At 44.7% G+C, this 22,289-nt stretch overlaps 1 protein-coding gene across 1 annotated transcript in view; it reads right to left on the minus strand.

Annotated features, from left to right (window-relative positions):
* Nucleotides 1-4,914: 4,914 nt before the first annotated feature.
* CCNJL (cyclin J like) overlaps nt 4,915-22,289 on the minus strand; it is a 51,189-nt gene continuing 33,814 nt past the window's right edge. The window contains exons 4-6 of the mRNA XM_036753020.1: nt 10,469-10,768; nt 8,256-8,415; nt 4,915-7,260 (exon numbers count right to left, since the gene is read on the minus strand). Of these exons, the coding sequence (XP_036608915.1) occupies nt 6,828-7,260; nt 8,256-8,415; nt 10,469-10,768 (893 nt within the window). The 3' untranslated portion in view covers nt 4,915-6,827. The remainder of the gene's footprint in view (nt 7,261-8,255; nt 8,416-10,468; nt 10,769-22,289) is intronic.

The raw sequence follows: 22,289 nt of genomic DNA on the forward strand, positions 1-22,289 counted from the left end.
GATTGACTAAACAACAACATATAAAGGGACACTGAAAGGCTAACAAGTGGGGTGAGGAAGAGAGACAAAGAAGGGCATGTTAGCTAAGTTCTAATCCTGAGAGTTGTGTGGACTCTTCCCCCAAATGGAGATTTCTGGAAGATCTCACCCATGGGAGAATTGCCTGCAGGCTTCAGGAATGCTTTCTCCAGGAATCCTCTCTCTGAGACTGAACGGGTCATAAGAAACTGACCCAAGAAACCTTGTTTAAAGTCCTAGATCTATCCATTACTTTGGTACTATGGCCAAATTACCTCACCTGTCTATCCCTCAATTTTCTCATCTGTAAAATGGGAGAATAATATTTCCTTACCTGCCTGCTTGGGAGGCAGCATGGTATGTAGAGAAGGAAGGCTGGTGTTAAAAGGGAGATCTGAGTTCAAGTGCTACCTCCCTAGCTGGGTGACCAAAGAGTGCCTCAGTTTTGCTGTTTGGTCATTTTTTCCATTTTGTCTGACTCTGTGACCCCATTTGGGGTTTTCTTGGCAAAGATACTGGAGTGGTTTGCCATTTCCTTCCCCAGTTCATTCTACAGATGATGAAACTGAAGTAAACAGGGTTAAATGACTTGCCCAGGGTCACACAGCTAAGCATCTGACACCAGATTTGAATTCAGGAAGTAGTCTTCCAGACTCCAAGCTACTTAGTTGCCTGTGAGTGCCCTGGACAGCTGCCTAATTTCTAGTATTACGTGTTAAACCATTTGGTCTTCACCACAACTCTGTGAGGTGGGTGCTATTATTAGCTTTACTTTAGATAAGGAAACCGAGGCAGACAGGTTAAATGACTTGCCCAGGGTCATACAAGTTGTGTCTGAGGCAGAATTGGGTCTACTTCCACCACCTTTTTGCCTCAGATGGTAAATCGCAGATGAGTTACATTCTGCCTCTAAGAAGGGAATTTCCATGCCAGGGAATTTCCTATTCTGGTGCGCAGATATGATAATGACTATGCTTTATGTACTTCATAAACACAAGGGATGATGATGTTGTGTTCAGCCGTGGCTCCAGACCGACTTCTAATGTCCTTTGCTACCTGGCCATTAGCTCCCTAGCCCTCATCTTGATGACTGCCACAATTCTGGCTCATTTCCCCAAGAATGGTCCTTCCCACCACCTCTCAAGTTCATCCTTCCACCAAGACTTATTGCTAATTAAGTGAACGAGGTAGGCATTAAATTAAACGAGCAGCATTGTTCTTCCCCCTCCAGATTGAATAATTACTTATAATGAGCTTGGATAATAAGTCTCTAAATAACAGAGAGTTAGCTGTAATTAGGCTGAAAAACTCAAATTCACTTCTTTGGAACAAGGGCAAATACAAACTGCAGGGTGGAAATTTATCAACCTTCTCTCTGCATCCAACTTGCTGTCCCCACCCGTCATTCCCAATCCTACCTGTCTCTAGTAGGGCTGGGAGGCTTCATCAGCCTCCCAAAATGTACAAGGCTCAGAAAATCCTTTTGTGAGGAACTCAGGTGATCATAGGTAAGTTATTTCATCTGATACTTGTTTTGTCAACTGCAAAACAGCTGCTTATTTTGAAAGTTTATTATATGAATGAAATACAAAATGTAATAAAAAAGGGATCTATCTTATTTAATCATATCACTCCCAAGCTCAAGACCCTCCTGTGGCTCCCTATTGCCTATCACAACGAATATAAAGTCTATTAATTACCATATTCTTCAACTGCACGCCTATACAGGATCTCCCAGAACACATCCTTTTTCCAACCAAACTGATCTTCAGTATTGATACTCCCTCCCTGACCACCAGGTGGGGCTCCATTGCCTATTCCAAACACCTTTCAAATCAATACTTTGCAGGGTTGGCATTTGTTTTTGCATTATCAAGTGGGAGGAGATTTTTGCTTTGCTTTGGAGATGTACTTAAGCTAGTGTTCATAACTATCCAAGGTAAATGTTTCCAAGTCTGCCCCAGTGACTCCTATCACCCATGAAAAGAGGCACCTTTAGACCTGCTACAACCTCTCCTAGGTTCTCTTTTCTCATCTTAAAACAAGGGAGTTGGCCAAGCACTAACTGACTTCCTTAGTTCCTTTCCAGAACCACTACCAAGAGGCAGCGTTAGAGGCACATCAGGGTGAAAATGGCTTTGAGGTGAGGGAGATCAAGGACACATCTCATATCCTTCTGCACCATTCTCCTTCAATATATTTGGGAAATATTCTGATATGGAAACAAAAAAAAAATAAAGGAAAAAAGGGGGCATGGCGCAACTTTGAAAATTTTTTTATTAAGTTTTATAGGTACAAAAATTAGTTGGTCAGGAAGTATGCCTAGCAACAAAAAAATTAAGGCACTAAAACAAATAAAACTGGCCTTTACGTAGTTTGCATCGTGCTTCACATTTATTATTTCACTTGAACCTACAGTGGATAGGCATTGTGGGCAACTGTGCAGATGAAGAAACTGAGGCTGAGGTTAAAAGGTCACACAACTGAGTCATATAGGATTTGAACCCAGGTCTTCTTGACAGATACTGAGTTCAATATTCTGTCCACAATTCCACTGGCTTCCAAATTTCCCCAAGAAATGCTACGTACAAACAGTAGTTCTACAGCTAAGATCGTTTTAATGAATACCTTAACCAGTACTTATAATTAAGTGGGTGGTGATAGGCAAATTTGGAGTTGTCGAAATGGTTTTAAGTGTGTGTGGGAAAGTTTCTTTTGCTAAATTATTCTCCCTGGAAATCCCATTAACAGTAGTGATTAGATTAGCAGAGTCCGTTGTATTTTCCTTAGTAACTTCTGACACCTTTCTTGGGCTCTCAGAAGTCTCCTCTGGAGCATCAGTTAGTCAACATTTATTCTGATTGAGGACTGACCTGCTCCAAGGGTTGATTCTTTATCCTGCTGGAGTTTGGGAGAACATGGATTCCCAGGTGACCCAGGCAGGAGGTTTGCACCACAAGGAGGAGGTTGCTTTTTTGATGGAGAAAGTAAGAGGGGGAATCATTGGATTTGGACCAGGAAAGAACTCATCTAAGTCCAATCTCCTTACTTAAGAGATGTGAAAACCCAAAGAACAGAAAGGTGAATGGCCTTGCCCAGTCTTTTTTTTTTTAAAGACATTACCCCAACTCTATCTAGCCCATTGTACTTTTCTCAGTGATGTAGGTGCCCAGCTGTCTCCTTGCACATTGCACAAACTGAAGTGTTGCCTCCCAGCCCTCAAGGACCACCTGAGTTCAGCGTAATGGAGGGATGGGGACTGGGGTGGAAACGAACACAGGACCACTTGTATGACTTTGGACCTTGGTTTTCCTCCTGGACCTAATTTCTGCATCTGTAAAATCAGATCGTTGTACTAGGTCCCCAATTGGACTAGCTGGATTCATTTTAGATCCCGACCAGTACCAGCGTTCTATGCTACAGCAATTCTAAACACCAGCAGACTGAAGAGCTTACCTGGTTGATAAGTCTCAGCTGGGCCCTGAATGTGACACAGCATTACGGAAATGGGCTCATAAAAGTAAAGAATTGACCTGCCTCCTCCTTTCCCCTCTCCCCCTCCTGATTTACTGGATAGAAATGCATTTCCTAGGAGCACACTTACCAGCAGTCAGATAAATAGCTTCCTGGGCACTGCCACATTGCTAATGTGATTTAGGGTTCCATCTGTGAAGCAACACTCCCCCCCCCCCCCCCGACAAACTCCCCCTCAATGCCCTTTGCAGCAAACTGGCTTTCTCATCTCAGGGTCTGTTTCCCCTGAGGTCTCTCTGCCTGAGTCCATAAAGAATCAGCCTCCCAATAGCCAATTACATGGGCTGTCCATCCTTCCCCCAAGAATGGGCAGTGGAGCGGAGCTTTAGGGAATTCTTGCAAATGGAAAGACCCGGCTTCCTCTCAATCTGAGTTGAGCACAGCTGCCCACGAACTGAACAGAGCCACCGGGGAGGACTTGTTGGCCATGATCACTCACCATCCTGGCTGGTATGAGCTATTCATGAAGAAAAAAAGGCTGGAAAGCTGTTCTCCTCCATGACTGAGTCTAACTGGCCTCAGCATACCTGGCATGACCCAAAGATAGCACTACAGGACCCCATTCATTTGGAACCAGTCAATGCAGGCTTTGAGATCACTAGACCATTTAAGTGATCTAGGGAAACTCCTAAGCCAGTTAGTATCACAAACAAAGAGTGGGGGTGGGTGGGTTCCTTTGAGAAAACTAATTCACTATATCACTTAAAAATTTTTAGCACCCAGTTCTCATTTCAAAGATGTGCTAATTACAAATGCTGTGTGCCTATTCACATCTTCACAGTCTCAGCTCAAATGACAATTTCTCCAGGGAGCCTTCTCGGATCCTCTTAGCTAACAACTCCTCTTTCCAAGTTCTAGGAGCATGTTGTGGCTTTTACACATTTTTCTGTTATTTCTTACACCTCCCAATAAGCTCTTTCGGGGCAAGGACCGTACTGCATTCACATTCACACTTTACAGTGCCTTGCACTAAGCAAACACTCAATGGATTGGGTAGTAGGGGAAGGGAGGCCCAGAAAATTGCACTTAGAAGTCAGGCTGACCTGGCTTCAGATCTCACCTCAGGCACTTACTAGCTGTGTGACCCTGGGAAAATCACTTAACTTCTCTGGGCTTTGGGCCTTCTTAGGTGCCTACCAGCTCTAATTTCATGATCCTGTGAAAACTTGCTGAATAAGTAAGTACAGAACCTCTTGGTTCATAGTGCCCCTGGTAAACTCCTACGGTAGAGAGCAACTAAAATAAGAGATGAAAACAACCCAAAGGCCTTTGCTTCAAATACAACCAAAAAAGACTGATGATTTGGGGTCAGATCTGGTGAGGAAAGAAGTCCAAGAAAAGACTGCACAGAGACCGGACAAATCAGGTTAGCTGTTTATTGGGGGAGCTTTTCCTCCAGGGGTCAGTGGGGGAGGGAGGGAGGGAGGAAGGGAGAGGAAGAGTTTCACCAAATGGAAAAAAAAGGTGGGGCTGGCTGCTGGGTTCTGCTGTCAGCCCTTAACCCCATACCTGTTGCCCTGAGAGGATGCCCAATAAAATAGTGTAGAGACCAGGCAAAGCTCACAAACTATAAAAACAGGTCAGAAAAAAACCAACACCAAATTTCCCAGTGCTAAATGGTTGATGTTGCATCACTCTAAGGCTTTATTTTGCTTGCTTTTTAAGTTTTCATCTGCTCCGCCCAACTTTAACCTATCTTTTAATAAAAACTTCACCTTTTCTAGGCAAGGAAAGTAGGATCTTCAGATTAGATTGAGACCAACTTGGTGACCCACCACGGTGGAGGCTGGGTTAGTGGGAGGCTGTTATGGTCTTAAAGAAGTTGGAAACAAGTCACAGATTTCTCCTAATAGTTACTTTAGAAAAGGACCATAATATGTTGCTGGGGGGAACAATATCCAACATCTCATTTTCTCCTTTCCCTACCTTTCTCTCACCCTCCCCCACCCCAAAACCCTCAAGAACACACTGAGCACGGGCCACACAAGTCAGAGTAAAAAACATATTATTGCACATTGTTTATATTGTCATCCTGAGAGCCCTCTCGATGTACACCAGCCCTCTCCAATACTGCCTTTCAGTCTGACCAATCTGACATCAAATGTCCTGACGGCATTCATCCCCTCCTATAAACACACCTCTGCATTTTTCCAAATGCTCCACCTCTTGCCTTTGTACAAACAGAAACCTAGGCCAGGTTCTCATCCTACACAGAGGCAGGAGGAAAAGCCAAAGGACCCTAAACTGTCGCCTACTCTTCAGAGATCTTATCTAGGGGTTGGTTATAGGGGGAAACTCCACTAGGGAACACAGTTTCAAACAAGTCTAGGGGCCATCTGGAACTTAGAAAATGACCTCTGCTAATTATTCCTCTTCCATCTGACAAAAAGAAAGTCTAGCTATCAGCTTTTAGTAAGCAGGCCATAAGACAGTCCAACTTGGAACACTTTAGCATTATGGGCAGTGCATCACTCACAGACAACACATTTTTTTTTCCTAAGGAACCTTCAAGTAACATTAAATCCCTGATATAATTTGTAAACAAGACATCTTACTGAGCGAAAAAGCTAAGTCACTTCAGGAGGCAGCAGCATCTTAAAACACCTACAAGGCAGAGCGACACTGGAGGTTTAAAAACAAAAAAGTTAAAAAAGGGACCCATCCACCCAATCCCAAAAGGCAGGTACTCAGATGTGTTTCTCTATTAAAACAACAACAAACCAGTGACAAATCTAAACAAGAAAAACAAAAACAAACATACATTTGACTTCTAAGCCACCAACACTCTTGGCATTTCCCAGAAGAACCAAAAAACTTCTCAGTGTCATTTTACAGTGGTATAGCTGCCATTGATAAGAAATAAAGTCTTTTTAACAATAAAAACAGCAAACATTCTTTGACCAGTAGTCTATCCAGGGTCAGGTAGCCTGGCCACCAGCTGGGTCCTTCTGATTCCCTGGGGTCCCTGCATTGGAAGACAGATGCAAAGCCATCTCTAAACAACCAGATTTTCAGAGGGAAGTGTTCCTGGTGAGGTATGTTATTGCATTTTTCCACTTCTCACAGTTTTAAAAAGGGCAAAAGTCCACATAAGTCAGTGCTTCAACAAGGCCCTGGGGAGAAGAGGCCCTAAAAATAACCAAGCTCTGTGCTGACATCCCAGCATGTCTCCCACAGCAGCTGACTGCCCGTGCAACCACAAGATCCCTCTCCTTCGTTCCCTCTTCCACTCAGGCCCCGACTGCTCAAACACACAGTCTTAGGGAGGCTTTACTTTATCTGTCAAAACATCCAGCTGGGAAGGAATGATGTGCACTGAAATAGCTACTCCCATAGGCCATGGAGATGCAGTGTCTCGGTTCTGCCCCAATCTGCCTAGGGAGGGGTCCTGGGATGGTGACAGCCTGGACCGCCGAAGGTTGGAGAGCAGAGTAAGGGTGGTACAGAGAGGGGCCGGTGCTCCCGGAGAGCAAGCTCCCAGACTGGTGGGGCTGGAGTGTGTCACGATAGGCTGAGCATAAGTCTTGCACAGGGGCCTGGATATGGGACAGGGTAGCTGGTGGCTGGGGGAGGGGGTGGTGGAAGGCCGGCTGTTGGAACAGCACCTGGGTGGGGGCCTGATGTGTGCTTGGCACCAGCACCTGGGGTGGCAGGGTCAGTGGCTGGCTCTTCACTTTGTTAGCATCCTTGAAGTCATTGTCAAAAGCCCTGGAGGGGAAGAACCAAATGAGAGTCAGGTAAAAGTCTGGCAGTAAAACTAATCACTAAGTATTTTAAACCTGATTATGTGCCCTATAATAACAGCAATTTACATTTATACATTTTTACATTATAAGGCACCTTCCTCATGACCACTCTATGAGGCAATAAGTGTAATAATTATTCCCGTTTTACAGATGAGGAAAATGAGGCTCAGGTTTAAAACAAAGGGGGCAGAGGTTAAAAAAGAAAAGTTCCTCAACTAGTCAAGTTCATAGAGTCAGGTCTTCTGACTCCCAGGTTTAGTGTGTTACTCTGCCACGATGCCTCTCAAGAAGAGAGCTGGCCTCTGCATAAGCCTGAGAAGAGCGGCTCTCCTCCCCACGGTGTCACCAGCCTCGTCTAACCGGTCAAGCGTCCAGGAAGCACCGCCCAGTGACAGTAGAGTCATGGGGGCTGTGGGTGTGGTGGGTGTCACGAACACAGACTCATTCTAGTGCTTTCTCAGGCCCACCACTACGTGGTTCATGTCTACCTTCAAAGCTAATTGACTGGGGGACTTCTTTTTGAAAGTTTTGCTGTCTCAAGGCTTAAGTCGCCCCAGTGATTTTTCTGATCTTTTGGCCATCAATCACTCACCCCCTTGGCCAGCGAGCATCCCAAGGGCCCTTGAAATAGCATCAAAGACTTAAACATTAACCAATCTGTACATTTAGCTTGCCTAAGATGCTGCACTAATTGACATTTCCATACTAAGTATTTTGCAGAGATTCATTTTTTGTTATTGTGCATATTTTGCTCTCTCCCTCCCTCCTCCCCCCCTCATTCTGAATTGTCCTTGCCTCAAAACTCAAAGATTCCTACACAACAGGATGGTATCATTCTAATGCTAAGGAGCTATCGTGTGTGCTGTACTAGACACACCAAGCCACAGACCCCCTAGGCCTTGCCATGGAATCTTAACACATGCATCCAGACATCATGGGATATGGGGTGAGACTTACAATAGCATGACTTTAACACACGCGCTGATCTGCTCCATAGAATAGTGTGATATTCTCTCCAGGTCTCTGGTCCAGGTGGGAGAGAGCTGCAGGCAAATCCTAGAGGCCCCAATGCAAGCTGCAGCTACCATAGATGGTGGGAAGCTGTGAAAAATATGATCTGAAAGAGAAGATTAAGATTTAGAGAATGATGAAAAATGCCTCCACAAGAGTTCTAATCTCCCTCTGCTTCAAGTGCCTGCCTTAGGACCAGTCAATTCCCCTCTTCCCTCTTCACAAGCAGGTGAGCAACGGTACCTTACCTGCCCCCAAGCTCCAGGTGGAGCTCCACCCTTCTTGTGACAGCTCCCCAGGAGGCTGGAGCAAACCAGCAAACTGTCTCATCCTTCTCACCTAAATCAACCATGAAGCACTGAAAGCCTCAGAACTGCTTTCTTTCCACACCTTTTTCTTCTTTCAGCTTGGGACAAGGGCCCAGGGCAAGGGTGGGGCAGCCCGAATCCAAGTTTGGATTCAGTCAAAGGGCTGCATCCGAGGATCTATAGGGCCAGACATGGCCTGGAGGCTGCAGGTTCTCCACCCCTGCCCTAGGGCTTTAACGGTCTCTAAACCCCCTTTGCCCAGGCATTTGATTAGAAACAAGCACCATTCCGGAGAAACAAAAGAACTTTGTACCTTTTGAACAATTTCAAGCTCCATCAGGCAGGTGGAGGAAGGGCTGCTTTTAGGGAAGGTAAGGCTTGGCTTGGCCTTCTGGCTAGTAACTGAACTGTTTTGTTGTCTTACATTTGTGGAGTAATAGAACTCTAATGTGTGTTTCTAATATCTAATATTTGTTTTCTAAACACTGATATCTGAGAAATTGCCTTCTGTGATTTAATGGGCAGCACCCCTGAGTGAATTTTTTTTTAAATGCCAGGACTACTCTGCTTATTAGATGTTTGGGGTGCTGCTACCTCTTTGGACTGATGCTCAAAAAAATTATGAAAATATCCCTACTGATTAACCCAGAGACCCCACTGATAAGCATGAACCTCAAGGAGGTTCAAGAAATAATGAAAGAAATAACGAAAGGGCCTATATACCAAAATATTCACAGCAGAACCTTTTGTATTAGCAAAGAACTGGGAACAAAGTAGAAGACCTTCTCCTGGGGACAGTTAAACAAACTGTGGTCAATAAATAGAACGTACTCTTACTGTAATGTAAGAAATGACAAATATGATGAATTCAGAGAAACACGGGGAGTCTTATGGGAATTGATGAAGAATCAAGTTAGTAAAACCAGGAAAAGAATATAGTCAATGACCCCAACAAAACAAATGGAAAAAACAAAAAACTGAATGCTATGTGATTATAATGACCAAGCCTGGCCTTAGAGAATGTGAGAAAATGTACTTTTCTCCCCTCCTCTGCAGAAGTAGAAGGCATATAGGTGGAGAACACTGCACACACTGTCACACTTGACAGATGTGTTGGTTAGCTGTACTGAACTGATTTTTCTCCCTTACTTTTTCATTTTTTTTTGTTATAAAGACTGGGTCACGGGAAGTGCTGTACTTGAAAATGAAGGTGATATGGGAAGACCTATATGAACTGATGCAAAATGAAGTGAGCAGAACCAGAAGAACCATGTGCACAGTAACAACAATGTTGTAATGATGATCAACCGTGAAAGATTTAGCTCCTCTGATCAAGACCACAATCACAACAATTCCAGAGGACTCGTGATGAAAACTGCTATCCACCTCCAGAGAGAGAACTGATGAATAAAAGCTATCAAATTTTTACCAAGATACTGCTGTCTCCCGAAGTGATTTTACTAATTCCGTCATTCCCTCGCTTTTGGTTTCTCCTTCACAGCAGAATCAGAAGCTAAGGATTTAGATCTATTCAACTTCCCTCATTTTACAGATGAGGACACGAAGACCCAGAAGTGAAGTGGTTTTTGCCCAAAGTCAGCTGGGATCACAGAGTCAGAGCTGGAGGAGATTTTAGAGGACATCCAGTCAACCCCTTGAGCCATGGTAGTACAGAAATCTGGGACTCTCTCCTTACATGTTGACTCTTTATTCTATGACTCCTCATTTTGCCCTAAGCTGATGCCTGGCTATCATTCCATGGGGCCTTAATCCACCTCTACCCTGGGATAGAAGCCTTGTGCCAACCCTCTGGCATTCTCCCAGGCCCTAGGTAGACTATCACCTCCTTACCTTGTAATGAGACTTCCAGAAAGTAGTGGGCATATTTCTCTAAGAAACCTTTGGTTTTTGAGAAAGAGAAGATCGGCCAATTGTTGCAGAGGTCCTTCTCGCTAAGAGAGAACAAGAGGTAGTAATCCACATAGTGGGCTGGAGTCGGCATGCAGAGGTTCCATCCAAAGGCCTCCAGGAGGAGCAGCTCTGTCTGTAGAAGTTCCTTCTTACTCAGTACCAGTTGGTGGCTGCACAAGAGGCCCAAGCTGTTCATCTGTTCTAGTTTTGGCACTCGGTCCTCCTTCTCTTCAAATTTGCCTGGGAGAGCAAGGGAGGAGGTGGGGTGACATGGACAGACAAGAAAGTGTCTGAAACCCTCCCAAAAAGACCAAATGAAGACTCATTATGCCCAGAGAAGCCATGAAGTACACAAGGATTTAGGCATGGCTTTAAAATGGGTTGGTGCCATAAAGCATGAAGGCCAGGGGGAAAACATGAGGAAGACCTACCTGGGATGTTTAATGTGCGAATGCTAGCTAGGAAAATTACTGCTTCGAGCTTCCAAAAGTCACTATTCTCCCCCCACCCTCACCTCCCGCCCCAATACATTTCCAGAAACCATAGCAAATGGAAATTCTGACCACATATCCGACCCAAGTAGCCAAAAATGTGGGGAATTAAATGTTACTGTGTGTGTATACATATATATATACATACATACATATACCTACTGTGTGTATACACACACACACACATACACACACACACACACACATATATACACATATTTATAGGTATTTTCCAAACCAGACCCATCCTGCTTGTAACTTCATAAGTATAGAAAAGTTCGGATGAGGAACCTTCTCAACCAATGCTGGTCTGTACCTTCTTGAGCAACTTAATAGTCTTTGGGGGTCACGCAGAGCAATGACTTGCCCAAGGTGACATAGCCAGCACCTGGCAGAGGGGGACTTGAATTCTTCCTGATTCCAAGTCCAGCTCTCTACTAGGCCATGTTGCTTCTAGTATAAATATTATCATCTTGGGCTTACTGATAAGAAGAATGAGGTGACTTGTCCTGGGGCATCAAATAGTAAGGGTGCAGGTGCACAATGTGAACCCAGGGCTCTCTGACCTCCAAGTCCAGTTCTCTTTCTACTGTTCTCAGCCCCTGAGTATAAGAATTTATTCTGTTCCAAAAATTCTGCAGAGTATGACTTCACACATATTAACAGGTACCATATTGCTTGTCTTAATGGGTGGGAGAAAGGCTGGAAGTGGGGAGAGAAAAGGGGGGAGAGAATTTGGAACTCAAAATCTGAAAAAAAGAATATTACCCCCTCCAAAAAAAATCCATTTTATGGATAAGGAAGTTTAAGCACATGGAGATTGAGTGACTTGCCAGGGCTACACAGCTAGTGTCTTCTGAGGTAAAACTCGAACTCAGGTCTTCCTGACTCCAAGCCCAGCTATCTCTCTACCTACTACTCTGTCCCCTAGGTAACTTGGGTTATAGATTGTGTTTTGCTTATTAGTATACTGAACCATGTTGTATATTTTGGGGTGCTAAAGATTCTTCTGCTGTCCATTACATGGTGTAGTCACTGGGCATTAGCAGGGCTGTTTGAGCTTTATCACTTGGGCTTGGATAAGTCATGTTTTAGGCCTTACTTATCTTCTCCATGTCATCTTACAGGGAGAAATGTGTGGTTGCTGTTGTGCAGTTGTGTTTGATTCTCCCTGACCCCATCTGGGGTTTTCTTGGCAAAGATAATGAGGAGATGTCCCTTTCCTTCTCCAGCTCATTTTACAAATGAGGAAACTAAAGCAAACAGGGTTAAGTGACTTGCCCAGGATCACACAGCTAGTAAGTGTCTGAGGCTGCATTTGAACTCAGGTCTTCCTGACTCCATGCCTGGCAATCTATCCACTGCTCCATCTAGCTGTCCTTGAGATTGTGTGGATCTTCACTCAATTATTCCCCTTGCAAACTCAACTCGAATCTATATGTTCACCCTGAATCATCCATCACTTCCTCATCGCCCACTGACTTGGGCTCACAACTTCAGTGTCCTTTCTTCACTTTTATTCCAAATATTCAACAGGTTGCCAAATCTTGTCCTTCCTTCCTTCACATGGGCACCACTCTAGTCCAGGTTTTTATCACATCCCACCTGGTTTCCTGAAGGAGCCCCCAGTGGGTGTTCTCCCTACTCCAATTCACTCTCCATTCTGCTGACAAAGTGAATTTTCCAAAGGGCAGGTCTAACCATGACACTTGATGGTTCAATGGGCTCCAGGGGCTCCCCATTATCTCCAGGATCAAACAGAACCTCCTATGGGGCATGTGAAGCTCTTCATAACCAAGCCCCTTTCTACCTTTCCAGTTTCCTTACAGATGGATCTACTCGTTCCATCTTGAATGATACTGTCTTCCATCTGTGCTTACTGGCCATACCTGACAGAGATTATCTTCTATCTACCTGGTTATTTACACACTGTCTCCCCCACTGAATGCTCTTTAAGGGTAGGTTTGCCCCCCCCTTCTATGTATCCTTAGAACTTAGGACAAGGTAAAATATTGCTCATTGATTTAAAAAAAACCCACAAAACTTTTACGTTATTTTGTTTTTTAATTAACCTGGATCTATTTGACTCTCCCTCTCACCTAATTTAAAAGCAAGAAAAAACCTTTGTAACCAATATGCATAGTCAAAAATTCCCACACCATCCATATTTAAAAATGTGTCTCATTTGCAACGTGAATCATTTGGAGGCGGGGAGCATAGTTCATCCTGCATCCTAGCAATCATGGTGAGTCACTGCACCGCTGGCTTCCTTCCTCTTTTCCGCCCTAGGTGCCCATAAAACTGGACCGTGCCAGCAGCCTCTCAGGAGGCTTATCTTCCCTCAGAGCTGAGCTTAGCTCAGGTGCCATCAACATCAAGCCAGCTGCCCCGAGCCTGCCAAGGGTAGTTAATGCTGTCTCACTCCTCCAATTACCCTGCATTTACTTATCTCTGAACATGCTGTCTTCCCCCAATAAAGCAGACGCTCCTTTGAGAACAGAGACTGCTTTGTTTTTGTCTTTGCATCATCAGCAGTTAGGAAACACAGCCTGGTGTTGTAAATAGTAGTGCTGGGCGACGGGGTCCAATCTAATCTGACTGAATCCAATATTAGGAAAGTAATGATGGTTAATAGTGATGGTAACTAAGTAGCGCAGTTGATAAAGTGCAGGCTCCATCTCATCTTCCTGTGTTCAAATCCAGCCTCAGACGTTTACATAGCTGTGTGACCCTAGGAAAGTCACTTAACCCTGTTTGCCTCAGTTTCCTCATTTGTCAAATGTGCTGGAGAAGGAAATAGCAAATCACTACAATTTCTGGGGAGTGGGGGAAGACACATGATGGATGGGGACCAAATAGGGGCAGCTAGGTGAATAGAGCACTGGCCCTGGAGTCGGAGAACCTGAGTTCAAATCCAGCCTCAGCCATTTGCTAGTTGTGTGACTCTGGGCAAGTCACTTAACCCTACTTGCCTATCCACCCCCCAAAAAGAAAATCCCAAGTGGGGTCAACAAAGAGCTGGACACGACTGAAAATGACTTAACAGCAACAACAAACACTATGTGCCACGTGCTTTACAATCACCATCATCATCGTCATCTTAATAGCTAACATTCATATAGACTTTACCATGTGCCAGGCACCATGCTAAGTGCTTTACTATCATTATTTCATTTGATCCTCATAACAGCCCGGGGAGATAGGTGCCATTGTTATCCCCATTTTACAGATGGGAAAACCGAGGCAAATAGAAGTTAAGTGACTTACCCAGGGTCATAAGTCTGGCTACACAGGCAAAAATGCATATTTTCAACAACATTTTATTTAACTGAAATATTAACAGACCTTAGCCCCCTTAACTTCTTTTTCTGGGGTATGCTAGAGGAGAAGGTGTACTCAATGAAAATCACAGCTGCAACACACTTGATTGAACACATAAAGAGTGAATGTGCTAAAATTGAAGGCAGTGTGGAGTTACTGAGTTATTGCATCGAGTTCACATGAATCCTGCAAAGCGCATCAACCTTTGCATCACAAATGATGGAAATCATATTGAAGATGTTATTTGTTAATAGTCCAATTAAATGTTCAAAATTTCATTCATTTCATTTCTTGAAAATGTGCATTTTTGCCTATGTGTCCAGACTTCAGGAACACCCTGTAGTAAGTATCTGAGGCTAAATTTGAACTCAGGTCTTCCTGACTCCATGCACTGTGCTGGGCAAATTGTCCCTGACCTATAAAGGAGTTACACATTCTCACGGAGTAGGATATAAATAGATAAGTATATGCAGGGAGAGATCTCCAATCACTAAGAGGAATGAAAGAAAGGGCTCCCTTGGGAGATGGCACCTTCAGAGCTGAGCCTTGAAGGGTGGTCCCACCACCTTTTTGGTGAAGAAGGAGTGCATTACTGGCAGAAGGAACAGCCCATACAAAGGCCCCAAGGCAAGAGACAGAAGAAAGTGGGGGGGGTGGTCAGGGAATCCAAAGTGGGACAGTTAGGCTAGAAAGTCCATGAAAGGGGTGGGATGCACAATAAACCTCTTTTGCTGAAGCCACGGGCAATGAGGTCGAGAACAAGCCATCTACCTTCCAGCCCTCTAGACAGCTCTCTCTTAACGGCGCCTCTTTGGCAGCTCGGTAAAAACCTATGGAACCCTTCTCAGAACAGCTGTTGCCTAAGTTCATAATTGAAGAAAACACTAAATTTTAATTGGAAGTTAGTAAAAACAAGAAGGCATTTTTTCTCCCCCATTTCCCACTCTCTGAAATCTATCCAAGGTCTTGAGGTTAAGAATTTCTCTGCTCTAAGACCAGTAATCAGAAGACTAGCTGGGGATTTGCAGCAGTGATTGATTAAAAACGCTGAACTTTGGAATGACCTGATGAAATCACCGGTCCACAGGCCAACCCAAACTGTGGATCTTCCCCTGATCCAAAAAAAAAAAATCCCCAAAACCCCAGCACATAAACACCTAGAAGGCACCTTGAATATCCATCACTTTGAATTCAAGGTCTCATTGTTGTAAGGGATAACTCTAGGTTCTCAAAGGCTATGACACAGACTTCTTCCATCAAGCTGGCAAGTCCTAATAGGCACAAAGGCCCAGTGACAGACTCTATTTGTGGACCAAGTATCAGTGAATCAGTGATTATTTCATTTGTCCACAGGAAATCCTGAAAGCCTACTAAGATGCAGGAGCTATACCCACAGGTACAAAATCAGAGATCTGGGAAGCCTGTACAATATAGCCATGTCTACACATTAAACAGAACACATTCTGGGAGTCCCAAATGCCCTTATGGTATCCACAAAGATTAGACAATGAACAGGGGGTGGAAATTCTAACAGCTCTTTCTCTCTCTTCTGCTTGCCTTTTCATGACCCAGTGAACCATACTGTCCATGGGGTTTTCCTTCTCCTGTGGATTAAGGCAAACAAAAGTTAAGTGATTTGCACAGGGTCACACAGCTAGTAAGTGTCTGAGGCTAAATCTGAACTCGAGTCTTCCTAACTCCAGGCCCAGTGCTCTATCCAGCCATCTAGTTGTCCCCTTCCTTCTTACCCCTAAGCAATCACTCTGGGGTCAAAAGTTCCCATTGCTAACAGTGAATGAATAGACGGTATCTTTCTTCCTCTCTAACTCTCATCTTCAGGCTCCTACTAACAAATTTTAAGCTGACCCTATAGGTGAAAATTTTAAGGAAGACTTCCTTGTGCCTTATGCTCCTTGTTAATCATTGGCCAATCCTTCATTTCCTTCTTCCGGATATGAGAGAGAACTACAATACAAACTAGTTTATATTCCCAAGTAGAAGCACAAATTACACTTCACCAAAAGCAGCTGCTGGCCTCTAATAAAAAGTTCAAGCTATTCAGCAATTGCCCATGTACCCAGCCTTCATGTTTTCTCTTAAACCGGATAATCATGAGACCTTGAACTCTTCCAGTGCTTTTAAGGCTGGCACAGTACCTTCTTCAGAAACACCTTGTGATGATGGTAGTACTAATAGAATTGTCTATGTTTTACAGATGAGCAAACTGCCAGGTCAGTCTCAGAAGCAGTATTTGAACCCTGAGGCCCTTGGACTCACGTTAAGCACTCTATGTACCAAACCACAGAAGCAGGATGGAAAGATAACTGGGCCGTGTGTGTTTTAGCCCGGCTGGGATTCAATACCATTTACCAGGACCAACTCCCAGACCAAAAAAAGAGCAGTCTAACTACATCTAACTCAATCACAGTTGAGAATATTTTCCATTTCAAAAGGTCCTTAGCGTGTCTTCCTTAGCCTTCATCCACAATAAATATGAAATACACTCCTCCCTCAAATCGAAAAGAAGGAAGACTGATACCTAAGTTTTTGCTCTTAGTGAGGGAAATATCTGGACCAGATGCCAGGGAATGTCTCCACATCTAACTATGTTACAAGGGCCTGGAGGTGGGAAGGAAGAAGGGCCCCTGCACCTTGGGGAACACAGGGACATAACATCTGAGCTGGAGGCTGCTAATCTACCCTAACCCAGGTGGGAGCCAGACCCATGCCTGTTGGCTATAGAGATAGCAGCTGGGGTCCTGCTGTCCCTCTCTGTTCCCAGCTGTTGTCTAGAAGCTCACCCTTTGCCAACCCAGAGTTCATACGATCTTGGAATAAAATTAAGATTCAAGAGTCAGGGTATGACTCTGGGAGGCAGTCTGGAGGAACAGAAAAATTCGGCCACAAGTCTCCCCCAAGAGTTATAAATAAGCTCTTCCTTGTCTTACTCTGTTCCTCCCCCCAATTCTGTTCTCAGGCGGCCGACTTTAAACATCAAACAATGCACTTCCCTTTAAGGGATGCAGTCTGGGTGAGTGCTATAATTAGCTGCTTGGCTTCTGCACATTTACAGGCATACCGCTCCCAGCTCCCCGCTCCCCGCTCCCCCCTCCCCTTCTCTTTCCCCCAGTCACAATCATGAATCAGGGTGAGAAGCCCATTGTCCAGGCTGTACAAATCTGACTCAGCTGTCTCTGCCTTATCTCCAATCTGCCCAGACACCAGATGCAAGAAAAATTCTTTAGGGGAGTCATCTACAAAGGGGTCTTGGGAGGGTCATGTGCATTCTAAAACACCAAAGAAAACCATAACTTCCCCACAGCCACACTCCTTTCTCTTCCTCAAATGTGTACTTTAAGGGGGTGGGGGGTGGAGGGGAAGGGAGATTTCCAGATCCATATATCCTTTCCCAACCTAGCTCCCTGGTCCAGGACAGAGTTATTGCAGGTGCTGACCTCAGTATTTTACAAACACATAGTGAGTGATCCATCAAGCAGAATTCCAGAGGCCAGTCAACTATGTTGGGGGTAATGACAGTAACAAAGACATTTCTTTCCCTGGATCAGGACTTTGTGTTTGGAATTCTGCTTCAAAAGAGGAAGTGCTGGTTTTGCTACCTTTGTGGGGGAAGGGGGAGGTGGTAGACAAGGGGGCCCTTGGAGACTTGCAAAGGCAGGAGTCAGCCAACTTTCCTGACTTCACAGAGGGTAAGAAGACCCCACACTGTACCCTAACCCCTGGTCGCTCTAAGCACTGAAGACATGAGCTATCCACAGTGACCTTTGCACCTGGGTCCTGAGAATGAAAAATTAAACTGTATTGGGGGCTTAGACCCACTATTCCTTTGGGGGTAGTTTCAGCAACTTAATGCTCCCTTTTTGGAGAATACTATTGTCCTTCTAGAATCACAATGGCTCAAAACACACCTTTCTCACTCTACTCCCTCTCTGTATTTGAGACACTGGCCTTCCTGCCGTTCCTCACAGCCTGTCTCCCAACTCACCTCTCCCTCCACCTCTAACACCTGGTTTCCCTGGCTTCTTTGAAGACTCTGCTCAGATGCCCTCTGCAAGAGGCCTTCCCAGGTCCCCCCAGCTAATAGCACCCTCCCTCTGAGATATCCTTCTATCTATCTATCTATCTATTGCTAGCTAGATGTCGGATCTCTCTCTCTCATTTGTATATAGTTGCTTGCATGGTTGGCCCCCAACTGGAGGAAGCTGAGTGGTGCAGTGGATTGAGCAATGGGCCTGGATTCAGGAAGACGCTGAATTCAAATTCGGCCTCAGACACTTGCTGGTGGTATGGCCCTGAGCAAGTCACTTAACCTCTTTCTGCCTTAGTTTCTTCAGTTGTAAAATGGGGATAATAGTAGCACCTACCCACTAAGGCTGTTGTGAGAATCAAACAAGGTAATATTTGGCACATAGTAGGTACTTAATTAGTTCTTTTCTCCCAAATGGGAGCTTAACACAGTGCCTGGCACATACTGAGGGCTTAATAAACGCTTGGAGAGAGGTCAGCTAGCTTAGTAGGGGGCTCAGTAATCAAGATACCTAGATACTAGTCCTACCTCGGCCAATAATTAGCTATGGGAACTTGGGCAAGTTATCTCACATTGCCCCCAAAGCCTCATTTTCCTCATTTGTGAAACGAATGGATTACATTAGAGGATCTGAAGGTCCCTTCCAATAGGATCCATAGATTTAACACTGGAAAAGACCTCAGAGGCCATACTGTTCAATCCTCTCATTTTACAGATGAGGAAATTGAGACCTAGACATGTGATATGATTTTCCTAAGGTCACACAGAGGCAGTAATGATACTTTAAGGGGGAAAAAGGGGGAGACAGGGAGAAAGGGGGAAGAAAGTGAATGAGGGAGGAGGGAAGGGGGAGAGAGAAGAAGAGGAAGGGGAGAGGGAAGAAGAGAGGGAGGGAGAGGGAGAGAGAGACAAGAAAGAGAAAGACAGAGGAGAGACAGAGAAGGGGGGGGGAGAGAAAGAGAGAGAGACAGAGACAGAGAGACAGAGAGAGACAGAGAACATTTCCCAAGGGAAGACCTCCTACTACTGAAGGGGGCCTGCTTTTCTGATGTTAATTGCAGTTTTTCTGGGCTCAGCCACAGAGGCCAGTGGCCTGAAAGGGCAGGCCAGGATAATGCCTCTTTAGCCTGACAGAATCAACTCTTCAGACTCAGACAACCTATTTCCTGAGGAAGTCAGGGACCAGAAAACAGAATGAGGACCAAGACCCACAGAAATTGTCTCTGGACAACACGGTCACTATTTCAGCATGCAGGGAATCACAAACACGCTCTCTGTAGCGGTGTGCTCTACAGATCTTGACTTGGGAGGATTAAAAGCCTACTCATCACAGAGGCTAACGCAGTGCTAGGAGATAACCTGGGTTGGAGTCCCTGACTCAGTAACCTATATACACAGTGTGAGTGAATAAGTCATTACCCTCAAAGCCTCAGTTTCCTCACCTGTAAAACACATACTGCTTTCTCCCAGATGGAATTACCAAGATCTCAGGGGCAGAGAAGCCTGTGGGCTACAAGAAGGGGGTTAGGGGTGGGATGGGGGAAGAACAAAAAGCCCAAACAAGGTTCCCTTTCTTGTGGCCATAGAACCAGTCAGTAGGAGGGAAAGAGGAAAAGGCACTAATGCCCTCCAGTGGCTTCTCTTACAAATCGGCCAGGGCTTGCGTCCCCAGGTCTTTGTGGCTTCCTTTTTTCCAGGGGCTCCGGTCACTGGGAGGTTAGGAGGAATCTACTCTAACTGAGCCACGAACATAAGTCACTCTTGAGGGATTAGGCCAGCCAATGTATTTTTACAAAGAACTGTTTCTTGGACTTGGCACAATGTCTGCCTGGAACTATTTGCCAACAGAACATTGGTTCCTTTTTTTTTTTAAAAAGCAAAAACAAAACAAAAATAAACCCCAGGAAGCAAATTGCTTTTATTTCCCCCCTCCCAAAATTTTGCTGATTTTTTTTTACATCATTGTCACTCCCCAGTGTCTCTCTTATCTCCCGCTCCATTAAAACTTAACCTGGTAACAACCACTCTTATTTTTCAAAACAAAGTAGATTCCACCCACATAAGTTGGCTGGTTGCTGCTGGCGGCCAATAGGATGGACAGCTGACTTCGATTTTTTACCAAAGATATCTACTTGACAAGGACGTGGAGTGATTTGTAGTTTCTCAAGTAGGAAATTCTGAAAATCTATTCCACATTGGAGGCAGTCTTGCTATGGCTCATTTGCCTAGAGGTTTCTCTAATACCTGGGAGTATTCCCCTAATCTCAGGGGCAGAGGAAATGCTTGGTATATATACCAACCTGCCTTGGCTTCTCAGACTATGTCTCCTTGTTTGCTCTGGCTTCTCATACTGTGTTGCCCCTGAACTGACCCAGATTTTGAGCTGCTTGTGACACTCTCCTCAAATGACCACAGCACAGAGAGACTGAAGGTCACTCATTTGGCTGGGATCTGGAACCGCCAGAGGTCAGCCCTGAGTCCTTTGTTTGGAGAAGGGAGATGAATCTTTTTCACGGTTAGGGTTTTACAGTCATTCCAGTTTGAAAGGGCAAAAAGAGACAAATGCCACCAGCAAGCAAGTTCCACAGGACTATTCAAAGGGGACATGATAGAATGCTTTATAAAGAGACAAGTGGAAAGCCAGAAAAATTCTGCTGTGTTCTCCCCTCTCCCTCCTCCACAACGGAAGAGAACTGTGGCTCTTCCAGCTAAGCCACCCATCACTGAAACAGCCCAGAGGACAGGCTGCCGCCAGCATGGTGGCCCCTTTCAAAACTGGGTTATGATTTAATGCTCATTATACTAGCAGAGACCAAGCACCAATGCTTTGCTCCAGGCCAGCATGAGGGGATTGGACTAGGTGGCCAAAGGCTCCCTTCTGGCTCCAAATCTAGTTTCCCTAAGAAGTACAAAAGACAAGGAGCCTGGGGGGTCCTTGCCTTACTCTGACTCTAAGTTTCTGATCTCTCAGATCCCTGATTCCTTAGTACCTGTGCTAACTTAGAGAAATGAAAAGCTTACTCAGATCTCAGCAGCTCAGTTTAGATTAAATCAGGCAATGGGCTGGTTGTTTCCCTCTCAGACGGTGGTTATCTCTGATACAGGCCAAAGGGAGTAGGCTCAACTAAACCCCACAGAACTGGTCTGGGATTAGTTATGTTTTGTAATACTACATTAGAAAGTTTCTACATATCACCTACGGGGTGAGGGATTTCATTGGGAGTATTGTATGTGGACGTATGTGGCTTCTGAGGCAGTGATACTATTAATTAGCCTGTTAGGCTTGGAATCGGCAAATTCAGGCTTTCAAATGCTATCTCTGACACACATAAGATGGGGATCTTGGGCTAGTCACCTAGCCCTCTATGTGCCTCGGGCAACTCCCTAGGATTTACCTACTAAGCCATAGGTAAGTCAGCATAAGGATTCCCCTCCCACACACGAGTGGGAAAAGTAAGAGCCAAAAACCACAGAAGTGGTTTTTACTCAAAAGTAAAACCCCATAAATTGAAAAGCATTTTAATCAACCCCATAAGCAGAGACAGAGGCAGCTTTGAAGTGGTCACTGTGTGCAGATAACATCACAGGAAATAAGAGATAACAAATCTACAACTTGGAGATTGCAAGGACACAGCTTCCATTCTTGGATCAGTCTCTTTGCATAAAATGTGCTGGAGTGGGTTATCCTCTAATGGCCTTGGAGGCCAACACCCTTCTGCTGCCCAATGTAGTAAGCCTGAAATTTTAATATTCCTTCTGGTCTCTTTAATAAATATGATGAAAACTAGGGTCTGATGTTAAAAGCCCTACTGCTACACTATTAAGAGCTATAAAAAATGTTCCTACTTTTTGAACCAATGAGTCTCAAACCCTGCCCCAAGCACAGTGCCCAGCACACAGCAGG

This window comes from Trichosurus vulpecula, chromosome 3 (genome assembly GCF_011100635.1).
Source record: "Trichosurus vulpecula isolate mTriVul1 chromosome 3, mTriVul1.pri, whole genome shotgun sequence".
In the NCBI taxonomy this organism is placed as follows: domain Eukaryota; kingdom Metazoa; phylum Chordata; class Mammalia; order Diprotodontia; family Phalangeridae; genus Trichosurus; species Trichosurus vulpecula.